The 24497-nt window shown below is 39.4% G+C and overlaps 1 protein-coding gene across 7 annotated transcripts in view; it reads right to left on the reverse strand.

The window, feature by feature from the left end:
- LOC126367486 (RNA-binding protein Musashi homolog Rbp6) overlaps window positions 1–24497 on the reverse strand; it is a 516475-nt gene that overhangs the window by 164544 nt on the left and 327434 nt on the right. For all 7 annotated transcript variants that reach the window (XM_050011016.1, XM_050011019.1, XM_050011015.1 and 4 more), the window contains one exon: window positions 23432–23524. In XM_050011016.1, the coding sequence (XP_049866973.1) occupies window positions 23432–23524 (93 nt within the window). The remainder of the gene's footprint in view (window positions 1–23431; window positions 23525–24497) is intronic.

Consider the following 24497-nt stretch of genomic DNA (forward strand, 5'->3'; position numbering starts at 1 on the left):
TATATCCGAAAAGTCGATTTTTTCTATGCATTTGTTAGGGATGGAAATAAAATTTAGAATAGGCATCTTATCATCCTGGTTATACATAACATAACAAATTTATACTTTATTGCACAAACAGGAGAAAACAAAACACAAGTAGAAGAACATAAGTAGAAGTTAATATAATAATAAAGCATCATTAAAAACATTGACAGCAAATTATATATTGACGACTACAGAGAAACGTTGAGAATTACCGTGCAAAATATTTCATAACTCAGTTATAAACTAAAGAAAACGGAAATTATAAGTTAAATAAATCAGCAAACAGAACACACCCACAACGGCTCTATTTAGCGCGATTGCAAGTTACAATAACTTGTGCATTGCTGATGCGCAAAGATAAACTAAAGATAAAACAGTGCAGGCTATATTGAATAAAAACTTTACTCTTGCATACTAATGCTAAAATTTGTATTCCTTTGAGTTTGTTTGACTTTTCATTAAGTTTCTCGTTTCGTTGGAAGATGCGAAAATCAAAGTAATCATTAAGTCTGATTAAGCGTCTCACAAATCGCAGTTGTGGTGTTTTCTTTGTTACAAGTAATTAGGGGCAATTCAGCTTTGTTTAACTTAAATTAAATATTTCATTTTAATCTGTCGTCATTAATAAACTTCATTGAATATTAAATTTTCCATCGTTTGACTTGTGAAGGTAAACAGTTAAGGCCGCAGTGCCATAGAATATTTAATCATCTCTGTACATAAGAACTTACCAAGTTCATTACAAGTACTAAGCTAATAATGAATAAACATAAAAAGAAAGCAAGATAAGTGTTATCTTCTGAAACTAGAAGCTGCCCTAATATTTTTCTATGAAAAAAGTCTTTGTAACTTTTCACGAGTCCGTCGTAAGCTTAATGGAATGCATTCAAAGTGAAGCTAAAATAAACAGTTCGCAATACAACACTCAATGTGACAGAACGCTCACCGGCGTCGCAGCGAAGCCGTAAGAGTGCACTTTAGGAAAAGACAGGTAGCCTCCTGTGCATTAGGCGAATTAAAAACTTTTTCCTCCCCCGGCTCTTCATTTGTTTCTGCATGTAAAGGCGGAACGCAGCGCGACGTTTTCTAAACATGAATCATGGCAAAGAGTTGAAATCAAACAGTTGCACGTAGCGTGTGAGCTTCAAAGGGCTTAAAATGAACACGTTCAAAGTAGAACGCATTCAAATAAGTCGCTAAACGGTGAGCCGTGAGCGCGTAATCGTGGCGATTGGTGCATAAATTAATTTCAATGCGATGAGCTTCCCCTATCATAATGTGGAATCATATAATCAGATAACACGAACCCTTCAAATAGTGAAGTTCTGATGTATTATCTTTTACATCTGACACGAAACTGTATTACAAATTTAATTTAGCTAAATAAATTGCCTTCCTAGTTTTATAAATTTCCTCGGCGTGATTAAACGAAAACTCTGTTGGAGCCGATATTGTTACGCAACTATTTCGTAACTCATAAAATATTTAGTTGCGTATACCGAAAACCGCAACGGACGAACGGGAACGGGTACCATTCCTTTCAGAGCCGTAACTGCCTATACGCATTTAGAACAGAAAACCTTCGGCAAGAATTACTAAGGTCAAACGTAATAAATTTAGTTTTAGCCCGCAAACTATGTGGTCAGAGATTTTCGAGGGAGCTCGGCCTTTTGTTTTGTCGATGCCTACTTTATTCCATGTAATCCATTAAGACACATAACGAATAGTCGGAGAAGGGAGGGATTTCATTGACAGCCCTCTTAACTGCCCGATGCCACAGCAAAGATTTGTAATGTGTTTACGAACCCCTTTTTGTACGACAGTTCGGGTTGGGATGCGGTTTTCTAAAAGGCTATTTGTTATGATTTCAAACAAGGTCCTGTCAGATAAAATGGCCTTTGTGTTTTATTCTCTGAACCGGATATTTTCTTACACGCGAACCGAACTAATGTTCAGTTTGGGCCTACTGCCACACCCGCCGGTCGGGATCCGTTTTTCATTTCGGGTTTGTTATACTTTGCGGTCCGAGGTGTATTCCGCTTAAATATTACATTATCATTATTCATTGTTACAACATTTGGTAACGAAACTTAAATGCAAGTTTTTGAGTAAACTTACAAATAATAATGAAATCACGAGTAGTTTTCCTCGGAATCAAGAATATCAAATATAATTAGAGCTAAAACCTTTCCAATACTTTTTGTACCAAACCAAAATGTCATAATAAATCATTGGAATACACAAAACTCTTCTCAGTTTTGTTTTTAAGTTCAGAAAGATGTTCCTCACAATAAAAATAAATCACTCCTGGAGAAACTCGCACAATTGCTTTATGTTTTTCTCAAAAAGAAACAGAAAAGTAATAACTTCTCAACCAATTACAACACTCTAGTTACATTAATCCAGTGAACCCAGCTATTCCTCCCGAAAAGGGAAGTTACAAAACAACTTGCCCTCGGAAAGTATCCCGAAAAAAGCATAAATATCAATGGTGAGAGGGCTCAGAGCGATTTAAGCGGGTAGGGGACAAATACCGACTCGAATGCGTTTTACGACGAATGATACGGAGAATCGGAAATGATCAATATGATATTCCTTCTTTGACCTAAGGAACTTTCGTGAGTTTATACGACCAACGTCCACACTTCCATTACAGCGATCTGGCTGGGTCACCGCCGGGTACAACTGAATAAAATTATGGGGACTCACAGCAACATACGTTTATTCGTAGTCAGAGCTCATCAGGTACCGGACCCAGTTTTCCTAACAAGAGTGATAATGTTACATGAATTCTAATTCTAATACATATTCATGTTATGATGAAAAACGGCGATTCATTTTTACGTCAACATTATGAAATCGTTAAAATTTTTCCCCTGTGTGCCGTAACGACATGATTTCATAATTAACGTTTATTCACACGCACACAAAACCCGCTAAATAAAGCCTACACTTTGATATGATAATAAATTAAATAAGCGTCATAAATACCACACCGAAATTAAATTACGGATTATTTGCGTACGCAAATGTAAAGTAAGTGATTAAGCGTTTCCAACACGTGTTCGCTCCCAAAAGACTAATACGTTATGTGGCATAATTACTTTAGGCAAAGCGGCGCGCCAGTTTAGGGGAAGATGAAGAAGAATCGCAGGTGTAAATGGCCGCCTATTGCGCTTTCCATCACGGAACTGTGCGGTCGAGGGAAAGTCGGGAAAGTAGAGCTAAGATACAGGAATACGCGGTCGAATTTGGCTTGTAGGGCTCGTTACCTCGGACTATTACCGCGTAGCGCGTTTGCGGTGTAACCACGTCCCGGACAACGGAACATTTAGAGCCAATTCCCGGCTGGCTTGTTGTATGAACAATTAAGTGTGGCAACCTGCCCCCGCGCGGGAAGAAACGTAATGAATGTTTACTGCGGCTAAGTGGTAAGTCTAATGCCTGTATCATTAAACTGTAGCACTGTCCCGTCGGCGCGACATCTCCACTACCACGCCACAAACATGTATGTATATAGAGAGGCATGGAACTAATTTAATTAAAGTAGTCTTGTATCTTTCTGTCAAGGTTTTAAATACAATGTTACTGTGAAGATCGTATAATGTTATTTACAATACACTCGTTTACAATAATTAAAACTACAATTAAAATAAGAAAGTACAATGAAAATAGTTAGGTAAATCAATTAACTAGGTACTTATAATGCACCGTTTTTTTTTTAATAACTCGTTCCTCACATTTTATTTTATTTTGATGACCACTTTATACAAATTTCTGTGTTTGCGGTACCATTTATTTAACCTGTTGATATTTTCGATATAAGCAAATATTTTTGTTTGTTAAAATGTACGTGAAATGCATCGTTCTGTGTACGGTGGCGGTGCATGAGGCGCCCTGTGTCACTATTTTATCATCACAAAACGCTATACCTCAACACGTTGAAAGAGAATTTCTTACCACAGCCATTAAACCCGAAGAAACGCTTGAGCGACTTACCTGAAATGATAAAAATAAACATATAAAGAACATTCAGCTCCATCGGGTGTAACAATGTGTTGTCTAAGACTGAACAAAGCCCGCTCACCATAATGAGCGTTGCGTGCGGCGTCAAACATGTAAGCAAACAATTTAGGCACGCCTGAATAAATACGAATGCGAAATATCTTCGCTCGTCTAAGGCTTTGCGTATACGGATCTTACTCCTCGCCATCTTTTCTACAAAGCTTTTGTTGATAATGAAATACAAATACTGTCCTTCTTGTGGTTGCAGCGGGGTTTTACAAGAAATGTTTACAAAGAAACCCGTTGTACACATTGTTTGCACCCTGTTAGTGTAACGAATTGGCGTATTTTTTGGCGTCACAGGTTTATGAACGCTCTGCGATATAAATAATATATATTGTGATAGCTATACGTAACGCGTTACGCTTAAAATACGACAGCGTAGTACCAGGATGAGCGGGGAATAAATTAATTTAAATTAACTAAGCGAAAAGGGCCTAAGAAATGGCTACAGCAGCTAGGCTCCGGAACCTCGCTCGTATTTTAATAGCAGCGAAACAAAGGTGTAGACACAAAGGGATTTGCTGTGTTATAATTCTATATGACGTCACTGACTAAACAACGAATTACTTTAGGCAGACCTACACCAGAAAAGTTAAGATTACAACTTTAGAATTTTGAATAGGCTTTTTGTTTTATGTAAAAGTTATGTCGCGTCGTGAGTTTCGATATACCTAACGTTTTTGTAAATCGACGATGACATCTTTTTAATCGTATGATTCAGTGAACTGAGAATGGTTCTAAATCTATCTCATTCAATTTCATCAACGACAAGACTAAACCTGAAATATTCAACCGGATTCCAACATCCCAGCGTTTTGTTCATACATCCCGAACTACTAACTACCTTATAAATACACCCAAAAGTTGTACAGCGAACTCTGTACATTCAAAAACCTCACCTGCCCCGAACAAAGAAATAGGGAACAAACGCATCGAATAACAGACCGCAGCGTTCACAAATCTACAAGTCGTAGCGTAAATAGAAACAGCCGACAAACTCGGTGCATTAGGCAACAATACGCGGTAGCTGGATTGTGCATATATTAACGTCTTGTCCTTCTAGAGATATCTGGCGAAGTTCGCCGTGGCCCGCGATTTACATTACTTCCGAAATAGTAAGGCAGACTCGCCAAGCTGGAAACAACTCCAACACAAGAAGCGATGTACGACTGCGCACCTAAACTATTCCGTGTCGCAGAAAGAATGCGGGGCGCAATCACGAATACCAAGGTTGGTGGAGTTTTTAAAGTCTGTCCTTTTGTTTTACTTAAAAAGAACCAGTTAAAAAAATGAGAGTTAACTGAAATTTTTGGCGCGGATTTTATGATCATTCTTATCAGAGAACGTAAAGTATACCCACTCAAAAAAAAGGATTTTTAAAATTCGAAAGAAAATTAGGTAGTCTAGTCGTGGCGCTTATATTTCGTCCAGACATGAAACAATTGCAAAGAGCGCTTCAATTTGAATCACATTTTTTCTCATCCCAAAAAGGAATCTAGGAGTAAAATCATGCTCACATAGCAAGCAAAGGTTAACAAAGCCATTCTCATTAGGCTAACGAGGCTGAAGCACTATCTAATCACAGCTCAGTTGCCAAATTACGCGGCTCACTGTTTAAATGTGGGCTTACTTTAATCTCACGCGATGTAGTCAGTAACACGCCCGTGTGTTCGGTAAAGCTCGTGAAGTCTATGTATTAGGCTAAGTTTTAGGGAATTAGTAAAATGCAGCCACTTTCGGGATGTTCGGTTAGCCACATGTGTTTTAGACTCGGTAAGTAGCTTTTGTAAGGTTCTAACGGAAATAACTTCTATTATTAACGACATTGTCACTCAACGACAAAAGTGAGATCAGTAAATATTCGAAACTGTATGTAAAGATTTTAAAACGTAGGTTTCGATCGTATTAGAGTGTTCTGGAACTGCCATGGACCGCGTCATGCGAAACAAAATCGCGATATAAAGTTTTACGTGTTTATAAGAATAATGCTCTTTCAAATTGACAAATTTTGTAAAACTTACCTAAACAGCTTACCTTACCTTAGCAAGAGAAGTGTGTCAGGATCGAAGCAAATGGAATTCTATAGTCTCTCCTTACCCCGGTGGGATATAGGCGTGAGTTTATGTATGTATGTTAAACTTACCTACAAATATTAAAGGTTAAATTAATTTGAATTCACTTTATAAATGACGATTGTATGAAAAACCGCATGTGGCTTGCATGTAGGTATAATAGTTATTGCTCATTGATGTTTATGGTCAGCATTAAACCGAATAAGTGAAATAGCGATTTAATCTGCGCTTGAGACAACCTGTTAGAGAAAGCACGGATTGAGACTTTAATGTTCTTAATCTTAGAATTACTTCTGTGCTAGACGGGGAGAGAATAAAAACATGGAACGTGTTCAGCTGCTTATCTTCCCGCGCATGTCGTAAAAACCGACAGAAGGATCGTGTCCTTTCTAATTCTACCATGACGGTTATGCATTTTACTATTTTTTATGCATTAAACTGTGCATTTTAGAGCGTCGTATCGAAAGTGATTGCAAATTATCTTCTGAGTAACTACATACTTGTGGTTCTGCCCACATTATTTGTACAGGTTACGGTACTGTGTTTATGTGAGTACGTAAACTTTCAGTTGTTTTTATTCGGACTTTCCTTTCATTCATGCGGTGGAAAACCCGTGCAATAGCTTATAGTTTTAATTTACTGCGAGTCGCACGAACGTCCACCTGTGTGCTATCTTTATTGCAGAACAACTGCACAAGAATTCGCAGTACAGCACTTATAAGCGTGTTTGATGCAACTATACATTTGGTAGTGGGCTCTATTTTTCGAATTGAGACACGTGGATTGCCCATTATACTAACTATATATTTATGTGGATTTATAAAAGTTTTTAGTTTTTTCAGATAATTATCTACATTTATAGGTATTTATTTAACCAATAGTTGACTATTTCTCGAATACTTATAGCAAAGCACCAATTCTTAGCCCAGACATTGTTATACTTACTTCTCTTATAAACACGTAAACGACGAATATACCTCTATACATATGTTATTTTGTTTGTTGGAGTTCGGGAAAGAACTTACACGTAATACGACAGACTGATTCTTCACGGATTGATGTATTCAGAGAAAACAAATACGAAAGCCTTTACAAACTCGCTTCTTCTTTACTACCGATATCGGACGATGTCGTAAGTTTCGATCAAGCGGGGCGCGGCGGCTAACTTATCACTTAGCCACGAACAAATTAATCCAAGAAGATTACCGTCTTAATACTATGACCCGTTCCGATAACTCAAGAGCGTTGCCGCTTGTCCTTTATCGCTCCAGGCTCGATATGGCTGTAATTTATTCCGCAGAGAGCCAAATTAAATATAAAACGTCGTTGCGGTGTATCACTGTTAGTGACTGTGATAAATGAAGCCATTAGTAACGCGAGCTGTACTTTTTTCGGTTCATCCGGCGGCGTCGACGGGCCGGGGGTTGCGGCGAGCGGAGTTTGTGGACAATTTCATTAGAAAACGTTATAAGTGTGTTGTCGGGTGACGGGGTGACGGGGTGCCGCGGGTGACGTGCGAGGCGGCGGCGGGCGGAATTATAAGCGGCGCGATAAATTTCGTCGCCTTGCGACATTAGGCTCGCGGCGGAATAGGGGTCGCCACTAGTTAGACTCCACTACGCGCAGCACTACAGCCACAGTGGAGAGAAAATGCGTTGATCCTTCCGCGAAATTAAAACAAGGAGCGTCCGTGGTGAACTATAAAAACGTCCTATAAATCTCGCCCGCGCTCTCGATGTGTGGACTGCAGAGCTTTATCAGGACTCCTTGCGTTATTTGTGTTCCATACTTTACAGGTGCGTTCCGCGGCTGATATTGATCGCCTATCGGACGCATTTTTCTTTTAAATGTTCCCTTCTTTCACTGCTTGTACAGAATTCTTTTTATATTTGATTTTCTTGGCTCTAGCTTCGTTAAGCTTCCGAACAACGTCAGGTTCAGAGTTAGTCGAGTTCCTACTTTACCTACTTTCAACGGGTTGAAATCGTCCTCTATTTTATTGTTTGTCTCACAATCTAACATTACTATCGGTCTTAAATTTAACTCAGCCAAAACATAAGAACATAAGTTTTACCTCTGGCAAAAAATTCGGAGGTGTTATTTTCCTTATGCAATAACTTTCACACGCAAGTGTGTAAGCAGTCAGAAATGAAGTGGGTGAGATGACGCATTTAAAACATTACTATCATTTTCTTTTTACACCTAAAATAAATCTGACAAAGACGACTTTATTGTATAGACAGAACATAATTTTGACATACAGACACAACACAAGGATACAGTACAACTGGGCGACCTTATTGCTCTAGAGAATTTTCTTCCAGGAAAGCACTACCAGGAAACAAATATTTTTTTGACTTGGACACTTCAGACCTCTTGAATTCAGTTGTGAAAATATACTATACGTAGCATAGGTTACTTTATGTAAGTGAAAAGGCGGCTTCTCTCGTTCTAGTATTTGTAACGCAAACTTTATTGCTAAGTTCTTCTAATATACGATCCTTGTGTAGAACGCCCCCACTATTAAGTTCTCCAGTTGATCACTGTCATAAACTACACAGACAGTCAACAGCCAGATAATTTAAAAGAAATCAAAGTTGCAACTTTATTCGCTCTCAGCGCCGCGGTCGCTCTTACAAAGACCATAAGAAGGGAAGAGCTAAAAAACAAAGTGGAAGTAAATAAACATTAAACACAAGCACTTAAGAGCGTTTTCATTAAGGGGCTACAACGTTGCATGTTTGTACCGACAGCGATTACTTCGGAGGAAAAACTAATTACGGTTGACAGAAGGGGCCCGTAAAAAGCGAGGATGGCACTTGCATGAATTCAGAAATCTCACCGTTTTAAGTACAAGACGCCGACACAGACTTTGCTCCAAACAAAACTCAGTTTTATTGCCCGCTCTACGTGATTTAAACTGAATTAAAAAACTCGACATTCCCTCCTTCGAAAGCGTTGATATCATTGTATATTTAAGAGCCATAACCTTATAAGAACTCGTTCCAATTAATACGTTAAGACTACAAGAATAAAAAGTGAAATTCCAACACGAATAGCGTAAGAAAATTAACGAAGAAATAAACACCAAGGTAAATGTCATTTTCAATAAGATGAAAAATTTTGCGCAAACAAAATTTAGGCAAAATGAAAAAAACTCGGTAATCGGAAATAATGACGTCGTCGGGATAATACAGGTGAACGTACGTAAAGGAAGAGGAGGAGAATTATCGATGAAATGAAACTCTAACAATATTACAGAGCCAGTTGTATAGTAGCTTTGTGCTATTTTCTTATTTGCTTTTATTAGTTTGCCTTTGATAGCCTCAAGTGTCACAGTTTTTATTACTACGCCCGCGGACTCGGAAGGAGTCGGAGAAAAATGTTATTTGTTTATATGGGCTTTGTGGCTTCATTCTCTGTGTCTAAAGGAAAAAGAGATTGCAGTAAAAAAAATACTTCAACTGAGATCTTGCATGAAGTAGATTATATCGCCTAGACTGGAATCTGTTCTAAAGGATTAGGGTGTGTTGTTATTAATCACACCCTTAGAATGTATGACGACAAGGATTCCGTTTCGGCGGATCCCCTGGAAATTGTGAGGGTCCTATTGGCATGCATTACGGAGCCCTGCGGCCCTATCGACATTCAGCGCGACACGAACGATCCGACGGCAAATATTTATTGCCTGCACCAATTAGATTTTTACTGCTAAAGTTAGAATAAAGGAACTTTTCACAAAGATACATTATCTAATTCCATCGCCGCGGATAACACTAAAGCAGGTTTTATTACTTGGGCCCTGATGAAAGTAGGCCTTTTATTGATTTTAAGGAAGGCATTTGAAAGTATTTAAAGGCTCTTGTACGTCGTAAAAAGTTTAAGGATCGTTTGATAGTTAATAGGCTCGGTTTTTAAAACGCTGAAATTAAATGGGGTAGGTTTCAGTTGTAAAATCCGTGACACTTAAACGTCGAGCTCATTATAATAAAACTTTAAAACAGGGGCTGGGCAGCTATTACAAGAGAAAGGTACTTACAACAACATAATTTATAAGCAGAATATATTGGAACACGCTAAATCGAAACTAGTTGGCACAATTACTAAGACCTACTAGAGCACTAAGTATAAAGTACCCGAGAAAAATAACTTTTTATTCTCCAAGTGAAGCACAAATCGTGAACAAAGTAGAAACTGTACGTACGAGCGAGTTCTACAGCTTTACTAAGAACATAAAAACTTACAAGCGCGCCGTATTCGATTCAAAATCATATTATGACTTTTCAACATGTATGAATGCAGCCCCACCATCGCATTCCGCGTTCTCTTATATTGAATCCTCTGTGCTCCTCCGTTTTCAATCTGGTACCATACTGTAGTACACGTAGCTTGATGTTACGAAATACGCCTGAGATGAGATGATATAAAACACATGTTGCGCTTCGTACGAGATCTACGAAGCATCCAATAATTCAAAAATGAGTTAAGCTGGAGCTTGACGGGACGGGTTATTGCAACTCATTTATACTGCCACTCTTGATTTAACAGCTTTTTCGGATATCTTTGTTACCATTTAACGTCCTGCTAGAATGGTTCAGCTGAATAACGCACGCACTAAAACAACAACGATGTACAACTTTAGAACCCAGTCGCACTATCATATTTGACATTTAATGAGACTTACGGTTTTATTTGTCAAAAAAGTTAATGTGACATGGTTTCAAAGTGTACATATATAGTACTCATGACCGTAGGTATTATTTATGAAGTAATACTGACCTTACAGAGTTCAGTGAGCCCTTAACACAAACTCCCTTATTTTGCCAAAACCTCAATAACACAAACCCGACTTTCTGTTAACCATTTCCGTTAAAATTTATATCTATCCCAAATAAATTTGTTCTGAGAAACAAAAGCAATTGGCGACAAGAAATAGGTACACAAATAAACTCGTAAACAAACTTCCCCCAAGTTTTTGGGAAAATTGAAAAATTTTGCGGCAAATTATATCAAGTGAGAGCTTCAAAGGTATTATAATAAGTACAAGTTTGTAAGTAGAGAGCTGGGCGAGTAGGTAATTCCATTAATCTCTAGCATTAGCATAGAGGGGACAGGTCGGCGCCATTTGATCTGTGAGCCGGCTCCAGTTTACTACCAATGTTGCATTATTAACGTTGATAATGAATTATTATGCTGTGTATTCTTGTGTACAAGAAAACACGTGTGGATTCTGTTTACCCGCTAGTTGACCGCTATATATGTATGGATGTGTGTATCACCTGTTCCAACCTAATTTCTAAACCAACTGTCAAAATTAAACAAATGAGGTGTCACTAGAAGCGTCTTGATTATCCGGTGGTTATGGCTGTGGTGGTGGCAATGTGACGTCACGGTAAATTCAATGTGGCGCCTCTGGAGGACATAAAGTGAGGACGAAAAAATGTTTCTTTTTTTTCGAATGATAGTTTGTTGGGTATTAAATGAAACGGCTTAATTTGCACATATCAAATATGTACATATTACTAGCTTTGACTTACGAGTTTTCTTTTATTTACTCCATAATTAAGTACGTTGAATTTATAACATGACTGCTCCGACATGACATGTTCTGCATATAGTTTACCTCAAAATCTTGCATAAAACATGTATAGGAAGCATTTTATCTTAATAAATAATACTCCAATATAAAATAAATAAAAATAGAAGTTTAAAGATTAAAACCCGACTATGAAAAAACTACATATTTCTCTGAAATACTTCCAAAATATCGTGATGTTTGTAAGATAACGTTTCATACCGTTTAAAGCGTCACTGTTCCGTGATCTTATTTTACTTTTTAAACTTATATTTTTATATAAGTACTCTATATTTCCTCAAGTTTTTCAGTTCAATATTGATAAAATTTTAATTTTCAAATGTATTAAAATCCATAAACATTCAAATCGCTTTCACTTGGAGATGCCTTCTCAAATATTCTTCAGATGTTATTAATTTTCGTAGCAAAGTCGCCGAGGCCGAACGCCTCCGGCCGATCGCGGGCCTCCGTTATAGTCACGACACCTCCATTTATACCCAAATTTAGCCGAACCCACCCGAACACCCGAATAATCCACCGAGGGCCATTCTACGTTCTCGTTTGTTGAAACGCCAAATCGCAGCGCATTATTCTAATTCGCTTTCACGATAGCTTTCGAAGAAGCTATTTATTTGCGCCGTAAGCCCGAACGCCCTGCGAGCGACCTCTTGCCTACGCAGTTTAACTTATGGATCTAGTATTCCAAAATAATATTCCGCTCAACACAGCCGCCAACAAAGTAATATCTCTAACTGAATTTACCGTCTGTAATAAACCATATTTTTGCGACTTCCATAAATATCTTGATTGCATACCTAATGACAAACGAGGCAAGTTATTTGCAAGGAAAATCACGACCACCTCTCAGGTTTCAACGCCGATAGCACTTACAATAAATTACAGGAGAGGCAGGAAATAACTTTTCTTATATATCACGATATAATGTTGGAGCACATGTGGCAATCTTTATTTCACAGAAGTGCCGCAGAAGTGAAAGATATTTTAGATATAAAAACACGTGCCCGATGCTAATAAAGTTGGGCAATATCGGAAAGGTATTTTGTATGAACGGTTTCCCAGTGAGGCCAGAAAAAAGGGCATAAAACGAGAAGAAACGAAAGTGGAAATATGGCGAAGTCATATTTTATTTACTGCATACAATCGAACCTTTATCACAGTTTGTATCGAGTTAGAGTATTCGCTAGTAGGTGCCGTTTGGAGAGATGGCCGGTACGGGCGCTATTTTGTTCTCTGCATGTTTATATTTTACTGCTACATGTATCCGACTATCGGAGAAAAATTTGGTAAATGTTTCCTAATAATTCATCGTATGGATATGATTTGTAACTTACAGGATAAGAGTACAACGGGTATTATTTCTGAAATGATAAATAAAATGCAATTTTAAAATCAGCACCAAATATTAATTTCTGAGAATCTACTCAGTGGTACAATGGCTGTAATAAGAAGCATTATCACAAAACGATTCGCTTTTGTTTGGTGCTCAGGCCAATTTAGCCTCAACTGAGCGAAATTGCACATCATATTATTGAAGCAAACGTGGAACAAAACAAAATTAGAGCGTACCGAATACATGTTTGCATTGGAAATAGTCGTGCCTCCCTAACCCTTCCGGCCCCTCGCGTCGGCCGCACGATGTTCGCAGTCAGTTTCTCGACAACGTCTTTTTCATATTCGCAACATAGTGAACTAGTCTAAACAAACGCTGAATGCATAAGATTTACGTGAGTGAGCACCAACGTACTGCGGCTCCGGCAGGGGTTAAAAATAAACACGAGAACAAGTCGAGTGGAACAAGGAAATAAAGCACTCTTAGGCTACCTCGACACGCCGAAGCGTTCTATCGGTGAGGCTCAATAATTGGATTCGAAGGAAAGGAATTTTAGCGAAAAAAATGTTCGACAATTTGTCAGTCAGCTAGGCGGGGGATCTCGGCGACATGATCGTGCTTCATCATCGTTTTTTCGTCAAAGTGCCTACCCTGCCCCGCGCCCGCCTTGCCAGGGAATTCTTATTACTTACTCTGGATACATGCGGGGGTAAACTTTTCCTTAAAAGAACTTTAATTCTCTCCGGCAGCCCTAAATAGCGGAAATCGAGCAGCTTTATTACTTCGGGTACGCTTGCTTTTGTTTTCTTTTACGATACCTAAAACTCGACGTTACGACAGTATACCGTAAGTGAGGGATGTTGTGCTGCTGGCTCTCGATAAGATTCTGCGAAATAATAAAGCGGGTCCTTAATAAAACCTACTTCTGTAAGCAGGAAAAACTGACGCACTTTATAGATAAGGAAACAAATCAAACGTCAAAGCTATTTTTCATTGATATTTGATGCGACAACCCGTATACATAAAATGTTATATATGTTTTGTGGATAATGGCTGTAAAAAATATAAATTGTATCTCAAAGAAATATACAACGAGATAGTGCAGTTTCGTATTGAATACAGTTTAGCCGATGCACGATACATTGGTGCGCTCGACTTCGCGTGTGAAAAATACCTTTTCATCTTGGGAATTCGTGCGGAGGTGCCGAACTCTTATATTTATAAGGAGAAACGAGAAATAAACAAACCGAAAGGATGGAAAAAAAGGACCGTTCGAAGTCTCGCTCGCTACGGCTGTAGATCTCGCTGATTGTGAGAAACGTCGCCCCGCACCTTGAATTATTTGACAGTTTGAATTGTCACCGCCCGCCCGTTCCTGTTGTTATTTTTCGCCATTTTCCTCTCACGTCACTAGATAATGCGTAAGTAATAAAACAAACTGAAACTTGTTAGGTGCGATACACCTTTACTATTGTTTGCGTACCGACTCCGGACGTTAACTGTATAATTCATATTCCCGGTAGACTCCGCGCGGCGTGAAAATACGAAAACGTTTCTTCTATTCCAGGGCCTTTCTATCTTTTTTCTTTTCCAAAAAACACTGCTTTTGTCGTGAAAAAATAAACATTCTTGCGAGCAAATTCTATCTCTGACTTCATTCGATATAAAACAAACTACGGCAAGATCAAGATGCGTATCAAAGGATTTCTTCCAAGTGAAATATTACCTTTCACGTGCAATTTCTTCCAGTAAATGTTGGCGCGTCTCGTCCAATCAACATGGCCGTTCGCCCGAACGCCTAATTATGTTTACTGTGTCCCTTTCCCGCTCGGCACGGATTCATTCCAACCCCTAATACACTTAACGTGTATAGAAACTGATCGTCTTATCTTGCATGGCGTATAGCTATTTGTGTAGCTACCGCTTCTGTCACAGATTATGTTAGATATAGAATCCGTGTAGCCGGAGTACCGCACGGCCATCCTGGCAGAGACCACGCACGATCCATTAATTACCGCCGCAGCGTGCCGCGTGAGCCGTCAACCTGCTCCCACCCACACCACCCCTACCCCCACCTAAATCCCAACACTGATCTTTTCTCGACGAATTTTTCTTACAAAGCCGTCATAAAATAAATGAATTAGCATACCTAATTGTCTCTGGAAACGGTAACTAAAAAAATGAAGAGACCCTCCGCAGACCGACGGATTTCGACTAGGCAATCAAAATTTAGGAATAATTTAACAGCTCGATCCACATGCAAAGCTGGTTTTTAAAAGGGAAAGTTAATGTGAGAACAAAGAATTATACGCTGCGGGAAGACGAGGGATAGCGAAATTAAAATACTTTAATTAAGGTTAGACGGAAAGAAATGTGGGGAATAATTGGGCCTCAATTCAGCCTCAAATCTTTGGAAGCTTATAATGTGAAGCCACGTGGTCGGGCGCAGTACGTACTCACACACGCGTGAAACGAACCTCTTTCCATTCTGGAGGAGCTTTGAATAAGACGCCTCCGCCGCTCTGTTGTGAGCTGATTCAAATGCCTACGTTGATTTTCTCATTTTAAAACGATCCTTCCGAGATCGCTAGAAGGAGATTAATGAAACGTAATAAGTATTCTTTACGTTATCCTCTTTTAGCCTATTAGACACATTAGTTATTCATCCGAGGACTTTACGTTACACCGAGGGCCATAATAGTTGTAGTATATTTAGTATTCAAGCCACTTAAGCGTTTATTGTGATAACGCGATATTAAATGTTAAATCAGTAATAATCTCTCGCATTATGAAAGCTCCGTGATAAAAGATAATCCTCCGATTATGGTACACGGATAAGTAAATAACTTTAGTGTAATATATTACATTATTGCCTATTATACAGCCTGTATCCAACAGTTCCATTCGACTTTTCACATTCAAATTTATTGTTTTATTTTGTAAATGATCAGCTTACACCACTGCCGCCCCATTCGGTCCGAACATCGAAACAGGATCAAGTAGATGACGCGAAAATCGCATCAATTGATTTTATTTTTATCCAAATGCATTGAAAATGCTTTTATGTTTTGTTAAAATCGAAGTTGTTGGTTTTTTGTACGGACAGTGCTGAACGTATTTAAGTAACCGGTTTTATTCTTGTTACGGACGACGACTGCAAATGAATGTGAGGAAGAAAAAAGAAAATATAAAGGGGGTTATCGATTTAAGGGGTAGTCTCATTACTTTTTTCGGATTCACCCTCACGTGTTTAAGTGCACGAACGTATCGCGACGTTTCGCCTGGAGCGTCGACAATTACGAGTACGTAGTAGAAGGCTTATACAAATCGTTCGCCCCGGGGTACGTTTATCCGGAGTTCCCCCGCCCCTCTCGCGCCGCCTTAACGCTGGGAAAACTATTACATCATTGTTCCACCACATCCCGATTTTATTCCTCGAAAAATATACTCTCGTTTCGCAAAAATAGGATACGAATGCTGCAAATACCATTTGATGTGAAGTATGTTGTTTGTTCCCGTATATGCACGGTATTGTTATTAATGTATTTCGGATTGACGTGTTTGGAAATTGAAATTGACAATCTCTAAATTGAATCGAATGTTTTATATTTGTTTTGAGAATAAAATTCGGTAGACAGCTCCTTGAGGGGCAATTACGTGGTCCTGTAAAGTCGTTGGAGAGCGTAATTAGTTCGCCATTAGCTTAATATATTGGCACTCTACTGCTGCCCGTTTCGGTCTATTGCAAACAAAAAAACGAGCTCAGTTCGGGAAATTCACCATCGTAATTTTATTATAAACGTACCTACTGCTTGATTTTCTTGCAAAAATGCAGAGTCTTTGACGTCATTACGAAAAATGCACGGATCTAATATTCAATGAAATATACTAGTTAATTCATAATGAACTGGGTAAGTGCCTAATAAAATATGCCTGCAGTTTTGAAATAGTGGTAGTTCAGTTCATGATTTAAGATTGTAAGTGGTAATAAAGTCTTAATTAGGTCGCCATCAAATCGATTTATTACCGTCTTCATAAAAATAGTTAAAGTGCTGTTTGAGAAACTTAGCTCATTAACTTTGGAACTGCACGTACTGATAATAATAAAAATATTAGACTAAGTAGTTGACTAGAGTAAGTTAACTTCGTTATGAATTAAAGTTCTTTAGGTCTGAATTCAAAATTCGAAGTACAAAAGTATGATAATGTAAAATTGGCCATGGGCAACGAAAAGTGAGCTGAAAATTACAAGCCGCAGCTCGAATGTCGCTGGTAACTGGGACTTTAGCAGCCTTCGATCACTCGTCAGCGCATAACCAAATTAGAGCAATTTAAGTCAGGAAATTGGAAACGCTATCGGGCGCTCGATGCGCTTGCAACGGGAACGCTACTACCGCACTGGCATTTCAGACATCCACCGTTTCGGCAGCCGTGGCTAATGTCGGAACAATGCACGAATCTGGACAGATAGATCCGAGCGGCCCCGAAGATAAACGACAACCGTGGAGCGTTGTAACAACTGATTGATATACGGCCTTCGATGATATCGTACCTATCCTGGAGCTAAGCTAAATTCCGGACCCGCTTCAGTCACAGTTCGAGTGCTGTTGACACTAAACGATGTTTAGATCGCGCTTGTTTGCCTCCCTTAGATATCTCGAGATGCTAGTCCAGGAATAATCGTCACGGTTCTACTGCCATCGGAAGCGCATCCATTTTGAGAACAGCGGGTCTTAAAATGAATATACTACCTATCTTTGCTAACAGCAGAAACTCTGTAAAATAATGTCCCGTTATTTGGTAATAATATATCTGTTAGCTAGAATGGAACGAAAATGTCAATTATACTCTCTACCCAAAAGTAAATTGCACAAGCCATTTCCTATTTAACCACTTGCAGCCACTCGCAACTCTATTCGAAATTCCGCCTGCAGTCGCAGTCAGAACATGTCGATAGCCGATACAAAGTTAAGAGCGTATGTTAAGATAATAACAAGTAATCGTGCAAGTTGCAGCGGAAGGCAAAACACTTGCGTACTAGTTATCGGCGGAAATGGCGCCGACGGTCAGAGTTTGGACTCGGTCGACGGCTAAAACAATAGCGAATCAAGCATGCAACGGAACTTTCTCAAAGACACCCTCTTGTGCGTGCGACGCTTAGTGAACGCTCGCTCGCTAACTTTATATTGGTTAGGAAACTTCATCGTTAGTCGGAAGCCTTGATCCAGTAATATAAAGCATCAGATTTCAAGAAGTATTAATTTGTTCTCGTCTTTCTTACTATTTAGTTACTTTCTGAGTAAAGATAGTGAAGCTTGGAAGATAGAAGCCCCAATACTGAGAAAAAAACATTACAAGAGCGCCTTTATCAGAAGCATTGCAGAACAATCTTGCATGGAAGCCAAATTCAGATGTTTTTCTCGAGTGTAAATCTAAATATAATACAAAAGTAACGTTTACGGAAAAGAATGTATTTTACTTAAACATTCCTAGCCAAAATTCTTGTGAATAAAGTTGTCCGCTTAACATTAAATATAAGATCGCTTTAGCGAGGCAGATAGACAGATAAAGACGGCATACATTTTCATGAGAGAACGAAAAAAATAAAATATAAGCAATAAGTGGTGAAATTGTGAGGGACAAGTGTGCGTTTTCTGGCGGCTGTGGGACAGAGATTGGCAGGCACAGTCCGAGGCCAAGGTCAGGAGGTCATAATATGCGGCATCCAGGTGGCAGGATACAAAACCTTCACGGCGACGACTGCTGAAGTCAATATTTCAAACAAACAAGCTCTCCTTCAGATAACACTCAATCGACGCAGCCTTCCGTAGATTACACCGGTCGTTCGGCTAATTAATTTTTAAATCGCAGACGGTATTCGACTTCCGAGCGAATTCAACTACGATTTGCATACACAAGGGGCCGATTCTGTTTAAATCAAACTTTGATTGCGTCTTGGTGGAAAAACCTCTCGTTTGCATATTTTGTATTCCAAAATTGTTTGTTACCATTTGTGTCAACACATTGTTTATAAAACTGGAAAAAAAAATATTTTTATTATGACGTTTAATGTTATGGAAATAAATTCCTCCTTAAAGTAGGAACTGCTGTTGTGGCACATTCAGCAATTTGACGACAGTGGTTTCATAAAATGCGTTGCTGACGCTACAAGGAGATACTTAACGAGAGTTTCGTGAGCTGAACTTTATAGCCAACTGGATTTGGCAAATTACCTTCACCTTAAAACCGTTTCAGAAAATGTATGCCCGGAAGTAATTTCGCGTACGTGTTTGTTTTAGCTTAAACGTCCGGCGCCATAAAATTATCTCGCTGCAATGTGTTTCTTTTTTCGCCGCAGCTGTGCAGATTTAACTACTAACGGCACGTTATCTCCATAACTCTTTAGTTCTGTTTCAGCAAAGCTACTTAAAACTTTCGAATAAGAAAATTAAAGATTATGCCTGAGGAGTCGCGAGTAGCTACATCGATATTAGGCATGCGATTGGGATCGCTGTGCCGTGACGAACAAAATTTGCGCAGGCCGTTCGGCCCATAAATTCGACGGTTCCTAAATCCTTGAAAGGGCACTGTCGAGCAGCTTTCATCAGAAAATTCTCCATTATCTGGAGGAAATCGTTACCGGGGTTGAACCTCGCCCACCCTCGGCCCCGACCCGGCGGGCTTTCATTTACGGCGGCGTTGCGTGCACGCGTCCCCGCGGCCTTTGCTTCAGGTGGGCGTAGTCATTGTGTTCGGTATTTAAGTGGCTCATTTGATATTCTGAGACAGTTTGCATTCGGAAAGCTCGCACGTAGGTTGAGCCGGGCCGTATCGGAGCATCGGAGCACGGAGCGCACGCACACAGCGGCGCTACGGGCGAGGGTACGGGGACGTGGCTGCCTGCGTAGTGACGACACGCATGCAAGTGATCAGACGTGACGTGACGTGACGTCTCTATGTTCCTGGTTGCCGCGTTCCCACGCACACGCACACCACTCGGATTGCGCAGAGTTTGCGCAATGTTTATCCACAAATACACTAATGAAGGCACCTACAAAAGCGACTAGATTGTTAATTAAACTTGCTCAAAATGTGACACCCTTACGAAATGATGCCGAGTCGGGGGCACAGTGCACGGCTTGAATGTTATTGAATTAATTTGTAATCAGAATTCTCAGTGTGCGTTGTTGGATGTAATAATGGTATTAATACATTTACTTCCGCCGAAATACACTTTCAACTGGTTATGAAGAGTTAAGTTTTACCGTATTAATAAAGTTTTCGAGTTTGTCTATTTTTGTGTTGCAGTAAACCTAAAATTTTATTCAATCTAGTAGAAATGTAGAAATAAAATACGACTCTAAGGGTCTCCTATCTCCACGGTGACGCCACCAATCGTGCCACAAGAAAAATATATGCTGTTCGACATAAATGGTGGTAATGGTATGGTGGTGGGTAAATGGTAATGGTATGGTATGGTATGGCATGGTGGTGGTATGGTGGTGGTAACGGTATGGTATGGTGGTATGGTATGGTGGTATGGTATGGTATGGTGTAATGGTATGGTGGTGAGACTTTTTGTAATTATTTCTTTTTATTTTGGTGCAATAAAGTGTATTTATTGTATTGTATTGGTATCTCTCTAGGTGTCTCCTTGGTTCCGCAACCAACAAGCAACCGACATTTTGTTGGTGGCGCGACCGTGGTGACGTGGCACCGCCATACTCTTCTTCTCTTCTATCGTATCGGTTGTGAGGTGGATTACCAATATCATCAATCCTGGTGTCAGGGTTATTATTAAGCCGCCAAAGGCCCCTGACGTGACTCATATAACGACTACTTACTTACATCAGTGAGTAGTAACCGGGACCAACGGCTTAACGTGCCTTCCGAAGCACGGATCATTTTACTTTCAGACTAACTAAACTAGGGATCACAGGGATGTATTAAGTGCCCACCATGTGTCTACACTCAGCGGGATCCCCTGTCTGGGAGACATAAGAGTGATGCAGAGAATTAGATCTGAATTTGTTCTACTGAATTATCCTGAAAACAGAATTTGTTCCGTTAAAAAAACGGAAATACAAAGTTTTCTAACCGACCTCCAGCCAGCGGGATATTTCCCAAAGTTAAGTCTGATGAAGTATAAATTGGTATTAACTTTTAGATCTGTATTTATTCTGTTCAACAAAACAAAAAAACTACTTCTGACGTCCTTACTTCAGCTACAATCAAGCTGCAATGAAACCTCCAGTCAGCGGGATATTTTCCAAAGTTAAGTCTGATGAACTAAAAATTGATATTAACTTTTAGATCTGTATTTATTCTGTTCAACAAAACAAAAAAAATACTTCTGACGTCCTTACTTCAGCTACAATCAAGCTGCAATGAAACCTCCAGTCAGCGGACTTTTTCTCTCAATGACATTCTTTTGTAACTTTTACACTAAAATAATATCGTTCAAATTCTATACTTTTTAATTTAAGCACTAGATGTACGAATAGGTAATTTAAGTGAAATTATAGTCGTAAATAGGTAATATTTTATTAGATTAGTGTAAAAGTTACAAAAGAATGTCATTGAGAGAAAAAGTCCGCTGACTGGAGGTTTCATTGCAGCTTGATTGTAGCTGAAGTAAGGACGTTAGAAGTAGTTTTTTTGTTTTGTTGAACAGAATAAATACAGATCTAAAAGTTAATACCAATTTATACTTCATCAGACTTAACTTTGGGAAATATCCCGCTGGCTGGAGGTCGGTTAGAAAACTTTGTATTTCCGTTTTTTTAACGGAACAAATTCTGTTTTCAGTATGATTCAGTAGAACAAATTCAGATCTAATTCTCTGCATCACTCTTATGTCTCCCAGACAGGGGATCCCGCTGAGTGTAGACACATGTGCCCACCGGGATTACAACCCGGGACCTCCGGATCCTGAGCCCGACGCGTAGGAGAGCATAGTGTCCTAGTGAGATAAAGCCGTAATTTAATGAATTAAAGCTAATTCATCTTTGCTCAATCTCGAGAACAGTTCCAGAACAACTTTCGCATCCGGCCCGCGTATTTAATTAGAATAATTGCGGTTACACAATATTTCGTAGACACAAAAAGTAATTCAAAAGACCCCATCATTAGGCTGCCGACCAAAAGGAATAACCATTCCCTTAATCATTATTCTTAAAGACTCTTCATTAAATTCCTTTTATCTCTCCCGGGATATTTCCTTCGTTCGGCATCAATCACATTCACTCCGAAAAACTCGTTGGCTTTATTCTAAACTCTCATAATAGGTAATGGAGGTCTTGATCGTAGCAGGCGCGGGCGGCTGCCGGGCGCCGATTACTTTGAGCGGCGGCACAATCACTCCCCGCTGTAGCCAATGTTGAATCCTGAAAAGTTCCTTAGTCCGCATCCACGGTACTACTGAGCTAATTACGAAGAACTTTTGTAGATAGACACCTGCGCTGAGCCGCGGCCCAGACAAAGACCGAGTTATCGCAGACTTACAGGCACGCCGCCCTCCTAAACGAATATTGACTTTAATTTTTACTCTGAAGGATCCTTTTCGCGTAGCGACGACTTCAAGCAGGGATAAATCGGAGCTAAGACAGTCACATTCAATATAGGTTCCAGACAATAATGAGACAATGAAACTGTTTGCTGACCTAAATCGGCAATTGATTTTAAGTCATTAAAACTATGCAATAATACAGAAATACAAAAAGCACGGTGAAACGAAGGCGGGCACTCAGTTCATCTTGCGATGGATGTAGTAACTAGCCCAATTGGGAATAAGTATGTTATGTTTATATATTTTTAGTCATATAAGTGCAATTGACTCCTACAACAATTAATTAACGCTTTGGTTTTCTCATAAAACATGTGTGTATCAGATCCTTAACTAACGGTTAAGCCGTTTAGCCGTGAAATTTAACCGAAAACAAAATAAAGCGGGCATAAAATAATCGTAATAAAGTTTGCGAGTTTGACCGACACGCCAAAATCGAGGGTAACATGTTTAATATTGTGTGCACGGAATGATTTAGCTGCGGGCAAAATTAGCGTTGCCTAATAACAACTGAGACATGACAGAGCAAATTCAGTACACTTTTCCAAAAAGTTTGGTGTAAATTAAATTTCGTGAGCGAAGTTGGCGCAACTTTGCGCTCTCACCGCTGACACGTTGCGTACAACATGTCGACGGAGCGTTCTAAATTCTTATTAGAATATTCGCCATGATAATGAATCGAATACTTGGCACCAGCTTTTTACCTACACCCCTATGCCGCAATTAACATTTTAATTCGCCGAAGAAAATCAACAAAACTCTCAATCACTTACCGGTCCAAACTGTTCGAAGTAATTCTTTACATCTTCCAGCGTTGTGGGTGCTGATAGCCCTCCTACGAAGATTTTCTTTGTCCTGGTCACCATCTGTAACAAAATTGTTTCGCATTAGGAAGACGGGTTGTTTACAAATGTATACTGTGTAGAGTTAAAGGTAAGATATATGTGTGCAATTACTCGGAGGAGCAAAGGTTCGGATAGTTGGTAACGTAAAAACAATTGGAAGCGAAGTGAGGGAACGCACAGCGGGCGGGCGAAATGTAAGAATAATTACCGTTAATATATTATGCAATCCTCCCGCGCAGAGGTTAGCGAGGGATATTTCTGAAGTAAGTACGCATAATACATAATGGACTCCCCGGATAACCGCGTCCACCCACCGCACCAGACTTGTTTACAAAATGAAAATGTTCCCTCTAATCTACTCTATACGAATTAATTTACAGTTAATCTGTTTACATTTACATATTAAATTTCGCGTCTAATGAAATCCGAGACACTTATAAATCACAATCGCGAAACTTACGGGCGAATTTATTTATTCAATGCATATTTTAACAATCAAAGCGTAGACGTTTAAAGGGGATTTCATTATAATGTCAATATCGCCGCACGGCTTGATCTCAAAGGCAGTACCTGTTTTCTTCTTGAATATTTATGCGGGGTAATAACGAAGCAAAAAAGTTGCGACGACAAGCTAACAATGGCCGTTGAGATTTTAGCGGGATATCCTATCCGTAACGATGAGAGGATGTACCTGGGAGTCGATACTATGATTACGTCACAACGAACTTATCAGATGTCTTGCATGTAAAAGGGACCAGCCATCTACGTATCACCTGACCGGGAAAGTGCACGAGAAAATTCAAACAATCAACCCCCGGCGAGTTGTTAATTCCACGTTTTTGAAACTCAGCCATTATTGTGGAAATTTGGACCTAATTTCTATGCGCTAGGAAGTTTGACTGAATAAAGTGATGATAAAATTTTGGCGGTTAGAGTTGGTCCTCCCAATTTGCGGTAGATAGATAGATATGCGGTAAAAATAGAAGAGTAAAAA

The sequence above is a fragment of the Pectinophora gossypiella genome, chromosome 6, assembly GCF_024362695.1.
Source record: "Pectinophora gossypiella chromosome 6, ilPecGoss1.1, whole genome shotgun sequence".
Taxonomy (NCBI): Eukaryota; Metazoa; Arthropoda; class Insecta; order Lepidoptera; family Gelechiidae; genus Pectinophora; species Pectinophora gossypiella.